The 14866-nt window shown below is 40.4% G+C and overlaps 2 protein-coding genes across 6 annotated transcripts in view; one reads left to right on the top strand and one right to left on the bottom strand.

Annotated features, from left to right (window-relative positions):
• The window catches only part of LOC145484977 (succinyl-CoA:acetate/propanoyl-CoA:succinate CoA transferase-like), a 119314-nt gene that overhangs the window by 49054 nt on the left and 55394 nt on the right, over window positions 1-14866 (bottom strand). The window lies entirely within an intron of this gene.
• LOC145483775 (uncharacterized) overlaps window positions 1-14866 on the top strand; it is a 37891-nt gene that overhangs the window by 8300 nt on the left and 14725 nt on the right. For all 5 annotated transcript variants that reach the window (XM_081462316.1, XM_081462315.1, XM_081462313.1 and 2 more), the window contains exons 3-14: window positions 374-430; window positions 924-986; window positions 2149-2394; window positions 2544-2712; window positions 3509-3619; window positions 6730-6821; window positions 7948-8013; window positions 8919-8979; window positions 9588-9632; window positions 9788-9984; window positions 12960-13013; window positions 13211-13277. In XM_081462316.1, coding sequence (XP_081318442.1) covers window positions 374-430; window positions 924-986; window positions 2149-2394; window positions 2544-2712; window positions 3509-3619; window positions 6730-6821; window positions 7948-8013; window positions 8919-8979; window positions 9588-9632; window positions 9788-9984; window positions 12960-13013; window positions 13211-13277 — 1228 coding nt within the window. The remainder of the gene's footprint in view (window positions 1-373; window positions 431-923; window positions 987-2148; window positions 2395-2543; window positions 2713-3508; window positions 3620-6729; window positions 6822-7947; window positions 8014-8918; window positions 8980-9587; window positions 9633-9787; window positions 9985-12959; window positions 13014-13210; window positions 13278-14866) is intronic.

The following is a 14866-nucleotide window of genomic DNA, read 5'->3' as shown; positions in this document are numbered from 1 at the left end:
GACGGCGATGCCGAGGATGGATTATATTTTACTTTTGAATTTTGCAGTTATCTAGATCGGAGATGGCGCAAAAAAAAAAAAATTTAAATTTTGGTGATCAAAGGAAACAACGCTTTTTTTCATCATTTTATCGAGTTATCACAACAGTCATAGGTTTATGTTTGCGAGAGCTCCGTGCGGCTGTAACAGCATTTTTCCTTCCTTAAAATTTTCATTCGTGTTTTGATAACCTTATAAAGACGCGGAAACTGTTTTATATTTCTGAAATGAAGTTAATTCGTTAGTAGAGATCCCCTTAGATGTAGAAAATGTCCACTGACCATGAAACATCAACTTCTAGTCGCTAACTCGACAAGTGTTATTTTTATTACAGACTGGAAGTCACAATAACGACTCGGAGAAAACTTGCCAGACTACAGCCTGTCAAGAGGTAATTTGCTACCATGGTAGATTTCCGTTAGTAACGATTGCAACGTTATTTTCAACCCGCCTAGCTCCCCCCGACCCCCTTTGCCTTTACTACTCTTTCCTCCTTAAATTACATTTCCAACTAAAAGGCTAATGCCCCTCCGCTAGTGATGAATGCTTTAAACCAACAATCGCGTTTTCAACGGGTTTTTATCTTGCTTTTATCGCGTTTTGCGTTTTTATTGCGTTTTTTAATCGCGTTTTCATTGCGTAGGATTTGATGTTTGCTTTGAAAACTACATCAAATACTGCACAAATTGAATCGTCAAGAGGGCATAATGTGGCAGGTTTATAATTACTGGAAAGCGTTAATTTATGTATTCTGCGAGACATCTAATAGCCTTCCCAGCTATTTTCTTTCGTAATATCAAAAAAGCTTATGGTGATTTCTAGATCACCCAAAAACAAAGGCTGACAAAGTAATTAATACTTTTATTAATATGTTTATATTTTAGTGTTTATCACCATGTGAGATTTGGAAGTTCTTTTTAAATGAAACAGAATGCCTGCAAACCTGCGTAAGTACTGAGATAGCTCATTGTACACCTTTGAAACAAAGCAGGATGAAAAATAGAACAGCTAAAACTAGATCTTCTGCACTCACTTTTACTCTCATACACTAGATGAAACTGAAATTGTTTATAAGAGTTTTTCGCACTATTAAGAAGATGACGAAATTAGGTAACTGTCGCTCTTGATGTCTTCGTGTTGTTACAGGAACCATACAATCTCTTGCATTTCTCTTTTAAAATCTAGCTATTGTTTCTTTGTTTGTCATCGTTGCTGTTTTTTAATGAAGGATCAAATCTACCTTACGTTGTATCCATCATACTGGCTTTATCAATTCTAAGAGTAAGTTACAGCTCCTGTGTTAAGCTTCGGATTGAGTTCTATCACTCGCCTCATCCTATAGAATCCATTTTTAACCTAGGAACTAAATGCACACTATTTCGAGTGAGATTTATTGGGCGGTCCTGGCCATGTTTTTAAGTGTTCTTACAGTTCCTGTCTACATCTTCCTGGGTTCCACTTGATATGGGTTACCCCTGCGAAAATCGGCTCTGAAGAGATAAAGGCTACTTAAAATAAAATAGGGTCTGGATAAGGTTTAACAGATAGCCGAGAATTTGGTCAAAGTTTTTAACTTTTCGCTAATAGCTGAGATATGAGATCTGTAAACTGACTGATAGCGGAAAGATTGGCTGAAATTATAACTCATATAGCGGGAAATCCCCAAATATAACTGACAAATGAGATTACAGCAGCCCCATCCAAAGCAGTATGAGGAAACCACTGCCCTACATCATTGATCGATCTTTGAAAGCAGGCTACTGGTTCTTGACACAATAGACAACGGGTCACAACGATGCTCGTCACCCCAGGTACGAGTATGTCCGGTTTTTCTAAGTGGATCGAGCGTGAAGCGAAAAAAAAGCCGCAGTGCCAGTGAAAAGATTGCTGCGCGAGATCGCCATTTTGCATTTCGGTCTTTTATTTCGCTTCGCCTTTTCGCACGCTTACTAAAAAACATGCTGCCCCCGTAACTACTCTGTCCTCGACTGAGGCATGAGGGAGCGACTTCAATGCATTCAAGGAAGAACCATAAGGGATCACATGACTTGCTACTAGCACTACATGTAATTCCTGGTTAACATGTTATTGCCTTCTCTTCAATTGCAGTTGAAATCAGGTAGTTGCAAGGCAAGTTGTAGATTTTTGACGCATATAACGAACCTCTCCTCGACATTGGTTGGAGATGGATCTACATCACCGACACCTGGAGTACCAACAGTGGCAAACAAGAATTTCACCTCAATCTCACTGAAATGGGATCCTGTGCAGAATACGACTGGTACCGCTGTGTACTTGATAGCTATGAACATAAAGGGAGATGAGGTTCTGACTTCCCCTCATTACTTCTTAGAGGTGCGCTCAAACTGTCTGTTGGCAAAGAAATATGAATGTTTTATTGTGATTTGTCTTAATAATCATTATGGTGCCCAGCCAGTATTAAAGAAATGCCTCGTAGTGTGCGTCTTAACCGGAGTCTGACGTTCATTTTGTTGATGTCTAAGGTATTCACAGTGCCACAGGCCACGATAGAAACGCGACTATTGTGCGCACTAGTTGATAGGGGAAATCCAAACAGGAGGAATACCTTCGACGGATTGTACTACAAATTCCACATAGCAGCGCTTACTGAGAATTCGTCTATTAGTTACGGAGCACAAACAACTGATATATGTAAGTAGTTTGTGACATAATAATGATAACTCTCCATAGTAGCTCTCAACTTTGATCGCCTTCGTCCACAATAGTTTTGTTATTTGAGAATACAGCTAATAAAAGCACAGCGATATCTTTGTATTGGTAAAAGATAACTGGACTTTAAACACTCCCTGGGACAAAGGGGAGTAGAGACGGATGTCCCTATGGATATATCTGATTATCATTCGATGCATTTCATTTTTCATTTCATTAGCCGAGAACCCACCACGTGACCTGCAAATAACTGCCTACAAATAATGGTCTGCATGCTCATGCGTAGTACTTCTAAATGTGTTTTGCTGTAAATAATGTTCTGCTCCAGCGAAATTATAGCCACGCTCTCGTGTGAAAAATGGCAGATCGCTTCCCTGAGCTGTCAGAGAGTGAGTTAAATATGAAAACAGACTTGGTTCTCGAGTGATAAAACAATTATTGAACTCGGTTGTTGCAAAATATCGTGATTTGTCAGTGTCTCGTAGATCAATTATTTGCCTCCTCTGCTCAGCACTTACAAATAACTATATTTTCCTCAATCTCGTCCAATAATTGTTAATTATTTGCCAGCCACAAATATGAGATCAAACAACGGTACATCGATCGGGAACGCTAACGACGCTGAACAAAGATGCTTTTCACCTCAGAGTTTAATCTAATCTTCATCAGCCAATTTTAAAGCCCCATTCAACAAGTTTTTGGTGACACTTGAAACGGGATACCCTCACAAGGACTACTGAAGGAAAACTGCTCACAGCCTTTCTTCGTTATTTTTCAGCTCTGCCGCAGCCTACTCCAGTCAGTAACATAACACCTCCAAGTTTTGAATATGAAAGTGCTCGTTCGCAACGTAAACTGAAGTTGACGGTGTCTTGGGCTCCACCAGAACGTATGTATTGTGTATTTAGAAACAAAATATATGACGTATTTAACAGTAATTAAATACAATGTTTCCCTTCAGAACTAATGACTAACTCTAACTGGGTCTCTAAAACTTTCACCTCTCATCTTTAAAATCAAAAATTGATTTGTGTTTTTCTGGACTCCGCTTTCCGAGGTTAAAATTAATTTTATATAAAACCGAGGTTTTGGCCAGCTTGACTTGCCTTCTTAAGAAATTAAGAAAAACTAGTTAGATGCTAGATTCATAAAGCAACATGGACATCACCAAACGGCAGAACTAAAAACCAGATAGACCACAGAATGATTGCTAAGGAATACAGATCATCAGTTATGGACACTGTAGTGCGGCGAGTAGTGGAGACTAGGCTTAAGCTGAAGTTAAAGAGAAGTCCAAGGGAAAAGGAAGGTCGAACAAGATTTGGCACGCAAAAGCTGACAGATGAAGAAATACGCAACAAATACAACATTGAGGTCAGAAACAGATTCCAGGCCTTAGAGGGATTGGAAGAAGAAGAAAATGCCGATCAAACGAACAACAGAATGGAGAATATCTATGTTGCAACTGCCAAAATGGTACTAGGGACAGCCAAGAGGGCAAGCAAACCCTGGTTATGCGGAGGAACGTGGAAGAAAGTAGAAGAAAGGAGACAACTTAAACTGAAGCTTGAAAGTACACGTTCAGAAAGAGTCAAACAAAGAATAAAGGAGCAGTATAAGGGAAAGGACCGGGAAGTGAAAAGGATTGCACGTGAAGACAAGAGGCGCTGGTTGAATGAGATGGCAGGAAATGCTGCGAGAGCGGCAGAAAATGGAAGAACTGGGGAATTACATCGAAAAGTGAAGACCTTGACGGGTGAGACGAGAAGAGTGAGTACAGCAGTAAACGATAAAACGGAAGACCGACAAATGAGGGGAGCAGAAGACTGAAGATATGGAAAGAACACTTTGACGCAGTACTCAACAAAAACCCACCTGAAAGGCCCATTCAGCCGCGTGAAATGGAAAGAAGGCAAAATGACGGAGAATTTGATATTGGACCATTTCGACCAACCGAAGTGAAAAGTGCTATAAAAGCAACGAAAAATGGAAAGGCAGCTGGACTCGATAACGTAGTAGCCGAACTTCTAAAAACAGATTTAGATGAGAGAACGCAGGAACTAACAAAACTGTTTAACAAGGTGAAGGAAGAGGGTGTAGCACCAAAAAGTTGGAATAGAGGATTGATAGTAAAGTTACCCAAGAAGGGTGACCTTCGCGATTGTACGAATTGGAGAGGTATTACACTGTTACCAGTCATCAGTAAGATCTCTGGAAGAGTGTTGATAAGTAGAATCAAAAAAGGTGTCGACAACATCCTGAGGAAGGAACAAGCAGGTCTTCGAGAGAACAGAAGTACCATTGGTCAGATCTTTGCTCTCAGGAATATACTTGAACAAGTCAACGAATGGAACGCAATTCTGTACACCCATTTCATAGACTTTGAGAAAGCGTTCGATTCTGTACATAGAGAAAGTCTGTGGAACAGCATGTCAATATACGGAATCCCAGAAGAACTCATCGAATTGGTGAAGGCGATGTACAACAACTTTGAGTGTGCAGTTCTAGATGAGGGTGAAACAACAGAATGGTTTCAAGTCCAGTCAGGAGTAAAGCAAGGTTGTGTCATGTCTGGTTTCCTATTTCTACTTATAATTGACTGGGTCATGAGCAGAACTACGGAAGGTAGAAGAACTGGTATACGATGGACGTTCACCTCGATCTTAGAAGACCTACACTTTGCAGACGACATCGCTTTGTTGTCGTCTAGGTACGTCGAAATAAGAGATAAGACCAACAGACTAGCCGATGAAGCTGCAAGAGTCGGTCTTAAGATCAATGCAAAGAAGTCAAAAGTCATGCGAGTGAATGCCAAAAACGACCAACGAATAGAGATTAACGGTGAACAGGTAGAAGAGGTGGAAGAGTTTGTGTACTTAGGCGCACTGCTGGACAAAGAAGGTGGAACAATCAAGGACATACAACATAGGCTGAGTAAAGCTAGACGGGCTTTTTATAGGATGCGAAGAATATGGGGCACCAGTGAGATTGGCAGAAAGACGAAGGTACAATTGTTTAAAACAATTGTTAGGTCAGTTTTGATGTATGGCTGTGAAGCTTGGAAACTTACGAAAACAGAAGCAAAGAAGCTGGACGGTTTCCAATACAAGTGCATGAAGAGGATTTTAAGAATAAGGTGGCCTCAGACCATCTCCCACCAACAAATTCAGGAGAACACAGGAGTGAACAGAACGAGCGATGAAATCAGACGTAGAAGATGGAATTGGATTGGACATATAATGAGGAAAGACAAAGAGGAACATGCGTCACAGCTCTGGAATGGAGGCCAGAAAGGAAAAGAAGGCCTGGTCGACCCAAAACAACATGGAGGAGAATGGTTGAAGATGAAAGGAAAACAGCTGGGTGGCAGTCATGAGCGAATGTCAGAAACCTCGCAGCAAACCGTAGTGGTTGCAAAGAGAATGTCAAAGCCTTATGTGCCTTATGGCATAAAGAGATATATAGAGAGATAGAGATAGAGAGCTAGATGCTCTAAGATCGTTAACTCGGTTCGTTTCGCAATATCAAATTATCGTACTTTACAACTATCGAACAAAATAAAATTGTTTTAGCTTCGTTTAATATCCTCTTTATCCAGTTTCATGTTGTTTGTCTCACCATCGAGGTTCTGTTCATGTAGTTTTTTTTTCAACATGTAAGGTGTTCGTCTGAGCAACACAGTTTTTTGTTAAGTCGGTAGTCATAGTTTTGTCACTGTTTACGTAGTTTTTGAGATGATATAAGGCGTGGTTCTTTGCAAAGCTTTCCTCACAAAACGCAGCATTCTGTAGAGCGAGCACTGAAGAGCGAGCACTCATTCCAAGGAGCGAGAACACGAGCTGTCATAATTCTCATCCCCAGTTCCCACGTTCTCCATTAGGAACGCCTGGAACTATGACTCACCCCTCCCCCCTCCACCTCAGTTATGTCTTTAATCCAAGCATGTTTTTTCTTATTTTCTATTTTTTTGTTTTGTTTTTTTTTTTGTTTTCTAATTAGAATCTCAACATGTTTCAAGCTACGCTATGATCTGGGATTACCTATGTATTTTTCAAACTGCCCCCGTTTCTCCGCTTTGGACAACAACCGGGGTAAGTGAAGATCTCACATCTCCACCAAGGCTCTATTACCAGCCGCTGTTCGGGAAAGGAGCTCTCCCTTTCTTCTCGGGGAGGAACGTAAACCGGACTCAAGAGAGCAGCCGAAATTGAGCCTGATCCCCATTGCCGTCCCGGTAACTTACACCAGGGAAAACTGCTGTTTTTTCCCATTTTTTTCCCATATATTGCGCACAAACTTTTTGAATTAATTCTTAATCGTAAAAAATCGAACGTCTTCCTCTCCACTTATCAATACTACGATGTTGAGGATTTCAATAAGACTTTGAGAAAGAGAAAATTGCGTAAGACTGGAACCCAGTCCTCATCAAGTCTTGATTAAATTTAGAGCTGAAACTTGTTCTTTACTGTCGTCTAGCTTAATATAATTGAATCATTTATTAGATTATTACAAAAACTAATTTGTTTCAACTGTTTTTAGTTACAACCATCCATACCAGCTTTTTGTTTTACATTTTATGACTTCTTTATGGGTGAATTCTTTTAAATACCCAGGATTGACCATTGCGCTTTTTCCCGCGTCTATTGGTCTTTTGGTTTACATGATAGCGAGGTTTCTATTGTTTTCCATTGCTGCACAGTGCGCAATGCACCCTGGCCAAAACTGGGTCTTCAAATTTGTAAAGAATTATTAAGAAGTGTCATTTGACTTTGAACACGACCAGTATTGTGTTAAGCAGATATCTCGTACAAAACAACAGAACACTATCTAACAAACAAGAGAGAAGGCGATCTTGTAAGTTGGCCAAGGGCAAATGATTCCAGACAAGATTAACAACATTCTCTAGTCGCACAAATCCCAAAATCCCCCCAAAAAATTGCACAGGCATTGTTTTAGATTTCTCTTGGGACATCTTCCGGTCCCAGGAGAAATTGCAGACAATGATTATGCAAAATTTTGGGGGGTAAAAGAGGTGTATAATGGGATTTGTACAAGTAAGGAATGCCATGATTTGTTCCTTAGTCAATGTCCAGCATACAGTCTAATGATATTGCCAATATTTTGTCCTAATTTACTCTAAACAAATACGGACTAACCAAGGTGGGAGTGCTGTTACTTTAGCAATGTTATTCATATCTTCTTACATCTTTTCTGCAGTCTCCGCAACCCAGTGGATCTATCAACATTGATGAAGAAATAAAGAAATGCAACCACACGTTAAAGGTAAAAATAACTCTGAATATCTTTATTCAGCAAGATTGAAAAATGATTGCTGTCAGGTTAATTTCAGTTGAAATGCAAATTAGAGTTTGTACTAAGACAAGTCAAGGTTACGTGTTAACACTGGATGTCATTTTCACGAGGGTATATAATCCATGGTACATTTTGTTTTGACATTTGGCTTGGTTGACTGATCTCCTCACGCTGATGTATTTTTGTTATGTTATGTTGCAAGGGTTCGATGATGAACAAATAACTTGTAAGACTTAAATTTAACGGTTCTCCCTACTAAACATCTGAGTGGACGCACCACATATTTGGTCACGCAACGCATTTGGTCACGCCACACATCTCTAAATGTTTAGTGTGACCATTGCATTCAGATGGTTCGTCTGAGAGAATACTGCCCATATTAAGCATAATTTTGTTTTGAATGTTCGCCATTACGATCGAGGCAGGAATAGAACCATTCACCAACTCTCTTAACTTTGCCTCATCATTTGACCAAATCATGTCAGGAAATTTCAGTAAATATTGGAAGAGACCAGAGAGAGACTTTCTCATTTTGGAAATCATTATCTTACACATTGTGGAGGCGCGGTTGAGCAATGGCTGGTACGATGACCTCTGGATCGAGCAGTCCGGGCTCGAGCTCCGGCAAGATTCATTCCGTTGTGTTCTTGGGCAAGACACTTGACTCTTAGAGGCAAACGACAAATTTAATGCTGAGTGGTAACCCTGCGATTGTCGCTTAGTGTTACAGAAACTGAGATAAGCACCGCCTCTATGGGCCACTTGGTCCGACATAGCCTTGAACTTACCTTACACATTTTGCTTAGTAATTTCGGTGATGTAAACACAGCGAGAGAAAAGAACGTGCAATAACCAGAGGAATATTTTCATTGCAGGTTTATGCGCTGTCTCAGTGTATACCTAGCAGTGTAACAATGATTACTTATGAATATCCTGGTAAGACATAGCGATACCGTTACAGGCATAACTGCAAAATCATAACAGTTACGTACAGAGCTCAGGTAACTACAAACGGGATTTGAACCCATGACCTCTGCGATACCGGGGCATTGCTCTACCAACTTAGCTATAAAGCCAACTGGAAGCTGGTCATGTTGGGAGTTGGTAATACAGCAGCAAAAAAATGTCCGACTTTGTTTTGTGTATCTACAGAAACTCATTGTGAACCATCCCAGGTTAATTATTGGTTTTCAGTGAAACTCGAATCAAAAGAACTGACTGAAACGTTAATTTCCCAAGCTAAGTGATCACTAAGATCGGTAGAGCTTATCAGAATAACCGGTCTTAGAATAGCCTCTTTTCTGAGAAGGAAACAGCTGCAGCCGTGCAAATATTTAACTTTAAGTCCTAAGTTAAACATAATGGTGAGGTCGAAACCAATCTCAGATTAGTTAGGTAGGTAAGCTTTATTTATCCAGAGTGGCTAATTTAGCTACGTGACTAGTCTCCAGGGGCCAGGCTGCGAACAAAACAGTATGTCCTAACTAGAGGAAAACTAGTCTATTCTAGAGGAAAAAAAGGTCTATTGTTTTCTTTTCTCACAGGCTGCAGAAATATCTCCAGTTATCCCAAAGACCTATGCTACAAGTGTAAGATAGACTTTCATTATCTCTGTATTACATTCTTGTGTCTTCTTGTCTAGACTTGACTTGACTCGGTTCCAATCCACCTCGCCGGAACGTTTCTGTCGCTGGCAAGGTTGGAATTGTCAACGTACTTAGATTTAAGTGTCTTTGCTTTGTAGTCGATCCTCCTGATTCCCCAGACGATTACAGAGAAGTGAGAAACGTCAACCACACTGTGATGTCCATAGATGATGCTTACACATTCACTATCAATGTAACATGGGATCCACCCATCTACCCCTATAAACGAGTTCAGTCTTACAATGTCATCTGGCGAAAACGAAGTGAATTCTCTGCTATACCTCGAAAATCTTACGTAAGCTATTTTTTTTTTTCCCTTTCTTCTTTCACTGCCTGTCTCGATTATAGGAGCTACGTCACGGTTTGCGCTTCTCGAAAAGTTTAGCCTACATTTTTCAAGCTCGTCGTTTGTAATCCGTGTTAATCTTCTCCATCCTTAACCATCCTTGTTCCTTCATGGTTTATCAATATGTCTCGGATGTTTTTCAATCTTAGTAAGCTACTATTTTCAGTTTTCCTTCAATTTAAAAGGAGTTTTTTTCGTGGCCAAAATAACTCAAAATACCATGACTATTAAAGTGCCTATGAAGTAAAAATTAATTGCTGCTTAGTTGAAAGGCTTATCAAAGTAAAGAAGAATGACGTTTCCCTTTTTAGAATATCTTTTTTCGTTCTAGAGATATTTACGTTTTTGTATTGTGCAAATGAGGAAAGTGATGACGTCATAGGTGGTTCCACTTGAACAGTAAAACACTGAATCAAGAATATCTCTAGAAATATTGGAGCAGTGTTCTTCAAACTTGGCACCACAAATGTGCATCACAAAAGAAACAGAATGACACCTTCTGTGTTGTTGCCATGGCAACACTTTTGGCTCCAGTCTCTTTCGGTGAAAAACCAAATATGCCAGTTTGCAACCCTTCGAAAAGGGACAGAGGGTCTTGCTGGGAACACACATGATTCCCATATTGTCTTAACTCTCCCCATTAGATTGTTGGGAGTGGATGATCCTTGTTTAAGATAAAATCTGGTAATGTTAGTTTTAATTAAAACGAGACCAGCGGCATAACTGTTGTCATGGTAACGGCACGACGGGTGTCATTTTGTTTATTTTGTGATGTACATTTCTGGTGCCAAGTTTAAAGAACACTGCTTTAATATTTCTAGAGATATTCTTGATTGAGTATTGAACTGTTTTAGTGGAACCACCTATGACGTCATCACTTATAATACAAAAACGTGAATATCTCTAAAACGAAAAAAGATATTCCAAAAAGGAGAACGCCATTCTTCTTTACTTTGAAAAGCCTTTCAAATCAGCAGCAATTATTTTTTACTTCATAGGCACTTTAACACTCGCTGATCTTTCCTGCTCCTCGTGTTTTCATTTTAGTGGCAAACCCGGGGCTTAATTAGCTAGCCACTGTTGTGAGGTCCTAATCAGGACAATGTACGTGAATCAGTGCACGGTCAGGCCTTGAAATCGTGGCCTTGAAGAGATAATTTGTTAACAACCCTTTCCCAGTCTTCTCTAAGGAAAAAGCCCTGGGAACGAGGTTGATTTTGGCAACCTCGGTTTGAGTATATCGTTCATATGTGACTTCGATTTGGTAATCATAAATTAAACAAATTGCAAAGTAAACATAGCTGGACATTTTGCTAACATTGCCCTGCATGAAAACCTTGACCTAATTCTGGTTGTTATCTTTTCTGATACATATATGTTATTGGCCGGCTGGGAGGTCCGTATAGTGAGAAAACTGCGACCGAGTTCTTGAAAATGCTGCCCGAGGGCAGCATTTTCAAGCCCAAGGTCACAGTTTTTTTCTCCTTTTTTTTTCTTGCGGTAAATTGGCTTACAAGTGGGTTTGTTTACGCGACTTTGTTATTGAAATGCCTTCTACAAGTCATTCGTACTTGAAAAAATGCTAACGAGCGAAAGAGCGAGTAACTCAGATACTAGAAAAAGCAAAGATGTATTAAAGAACAGATTTATTTAGAACTTCTTTACGTAAGTTGCATTTAGTTCACCAGTTAAGTTCTCCAAAAGTGTGGGTTTTTTTTTGGTGTGAAATTTCGTGCAAAGTGTGAAGTTGTACTACAAAAAAAAATGTGTCAGCCGTTGCGAATCACTCGAAATCAGACTTTCCAACGTAAATTGAGTAGCAGACAGCGAGGAAAATTCGTTAAGTGTACTCCACAGAAGTATTCTCAAATACAGCATCGATCAGAGAGGTAAACTCGACTGAAATTGACCCACCTGTACGCCAATTTACCGCAAGAAAAAAAGATAAACATGTTATGGCCAGCTTAGGCCCAGTTAAGACGCCGAACTTTGGATGAGCCCAATTTAATTCGAATTTGGACCGACCCAAATTATCAAAAGTACGCCTGTTGATTCAGACGTCGAACTTAAAATGATTCGCCGAACTTAAAGGAGCTCAGTCACGTTTGCACATTTTGAAAAGTTCAGCCTAAATTTTTCAAATTCGTCGTTTGCAATCCGTGTAAATCTTCGCCATCCTTGACCATCCTTGTTCCTTTGTGGTTTATTATTATCTCTTTGATGTTTTTCTGTCTTAGTAACCTACTATTTTCAGGTTTCCTTGCATTTAAAGGAGATTTTGTACGTGGCCAAAAAAAAAAGGACAAAACACCGTGACTGAGCTCCTTTAATTTAGTGTGAACCATATCACATCATAATGTCAGCAATTTTCAGGGAAAGTGTGCACTGCTTATAAAACACGTTATAACAATTTATGCATCAGTTTCGGCACATGAAAAGTTCGACGTCTGAATCAAAGTCGTTGTAAAGCCGAAATTCCCGCCTGAGCCAGGCGGAAAGAACGGCCGAGCTGTTCCAAATTCAAATGACCGTTCTTAATTGATTCAGACGCCGAACTTTTCATGTACTTAATTCAATGTATTAGGTTCGACTCACGAGAAGTTCGGCGTCTGGGCCTGAGGGTCGGTCCGTATAGTGAGGCCGCAGTTAAGACCTCGCATTTTCAAGACCTCGGTCACAGTTTTTCACTATACGGACCAACCCTAAGCCGGCCAATTACATGTTTATTTGCTTCCTTATTTGACTCGTGACGTTCTGTGGAACTTCTGATTGACGAGTATTAAAAAACCTAACCTTCCGGTTATTTTTGCTCTCTTTCACCTAATAAAACAAACTATGTACACGTTTTAATTTTCTTTATAGCTGTTGAATGGTTACGCGTGCATTGTCTGCATATAATGCTGATCTTTGTTTTCGTATTTCAGGTAACGTCATATTTAGTAGGACCTTTGCAGCCCAGAGAAACTTATGAGATCAGAGTAAGAGGGACTTGTTTATGATCTATGTTCAAAATTAGTAATTCAGAAAACCATTTCAAAAGTCAATTGTGTACCTCGTTCAAATATATGATCTTTCATATATTTACTTGCGATGAAGTTTCCGTTTGTGTTATTAATTCATGTAGCAATATTGTTTTGCTCCTTTATGACTCTATGTTTGTCTTGATTCCTACCAGCTTAAACCGAACTTTGAGGATAAAACTCCACCAGGCAATGAAATAAAAGTCGAAATATCTACTCCCCGTAAGTAGAAGAATTATGATCTCAGAAGTGCATCATCCGAATAATAGTCTCCATCAAGTATTCTGTCAATAGCTTGATATGTTCTGGTGCTCTGGTGTTCAGACCGATGATTAAAGACCAAGCAATATGATACAGTAGTTAGAACTATCCACTGACCCTTTGTCTTTGTCTTTGGGCGCTCTCCATTCGACCAAAAATTCTGATGTGAATTCTGGAAATTTTCCGAGTCGAATGAAAGAGAATTTTCCGCTTGACTGCAACAGAGTGAAAAACGCTGATAGACCTGATAAATTTCAGAATTTTTGTTCGAATGGAAACACAGGCGGCCCAAGCGCGAGATGAGAGGAAATAATTAATGTAAATAAAACGTAGATTTAATGTTCTGTGAATAAAACTGACTAACCTTGCTTTTCTGTCGTATTCTTTGTTGTTTCAGGGTGTTTGAAGCCGTTTTGAAGCGTTTTCAGCGAGTTAGCGCTGGTGATGGTGCTAACTCGCTGAAAACGCTTCAAAACGGCCTCAAACACCCTGAAACAACACAGCATACGACAGGAAAGCAGGGTAAGTCAGTTTTATTCACAGAACATTAAATATTAGGTATTTAAAGCAAACCCGTAAAGTTCCCATACAAACCCTTGTAAATCGCATCTTTGTAACACAACACCGCTCGAAGGCAAGAGTCGCGTTCGCGTATGTTTCATTTCCTCTCATCTCGCGCTTGAGCAGCCTGTGATGGAAACCGCCCTTTGTCTTTGTCTTTGTCCTTGTCTTTGTCTTTGTCTTTGTTGCTGTCGCTGTCGCTGTCCCTGTCGCTGTCGTTGTCCTTGTCCTTGTCGTTGTCCTTGTCGCTGTCGCTGTCGCTGTCGCTGTCGCTGTCGCTGTCGCTGTCGCTGTCGCTGTCGCTGTCGCTGTCGTTGTCGTTGTCGTTGTCGTTGTCGTTGTCGTTGTCGTTGTCGTTGTCGTTGTCGTTGTCGTTGTCGTTGTCGTTGTCGTTGTCGTTGTCGTTGTCGTTGTCGTTGTCGTTGTCGTTGTCGTTGTCGTTGTCTTTGTCGTTGTCGTTGTCGTTGTCGTTGTCGTTGTCATTGTCATTGTCGTTTTCGTTGTCGTTGTCGTTCTTGATGTCGTTTTCGTTGTCTTTGTCGTTGTCGTTGTCGTTGTCGCTGTCGCTGTCGCTGTCGTTGTCGTTGTCGTTGTCGTTGTCGTTGTCTTTGTCGTTGTCGTTGTCGTTTTCGTTTTCGTTGTCTTTGTCGTTGTCGTTGTCGTTGTCGTTGTCGTTGTCGTTGTCGTTGTCGTTGTCGTTGTCGTTGTCGTTGTCGTTGTCGTTGTCGTTGTCGTTGTCGTTGTCGTTGTCGTTGTCGTTGTCGTTGTCGCTGTCGCTGTCGTCGTTGTTGTCGTTTTCGTTTTCTTTGTCGTTGTCGTTGTCGTTGTTGTTGTCGTTTACGTTGTCTTTGTCGTTGTCGGTGTCGCTGTCGCTGTCGCTGTCTCTGTCGTTGTCGTTATCTTTGTCGTTGTCGTTGTCGTTTTCGTTGTCTTTGTTGTTGTCGTTGTCGCTGTCGTTGTCGTTGTCTTTGTCGCTGTCGTTGTCGTCG

This window comes from Orbicella franksi, chromosome 4 (genome assembly GCF_964199315.1).
Source record: "Orbicella franksi chromosome 4, jaOrbFran1.1, whole genome shotgun sequence".
NCBI lineage: Eukaryota > Metazoa > Cnidaria > Anthozoa > Scleractinia > Merulinidae > Orbicella > Orbicella franksi.
Note: the sequence above shows the minus strand (reverse complement) of the source record. Positions and strands in the feature narration are given on the sequence as shown.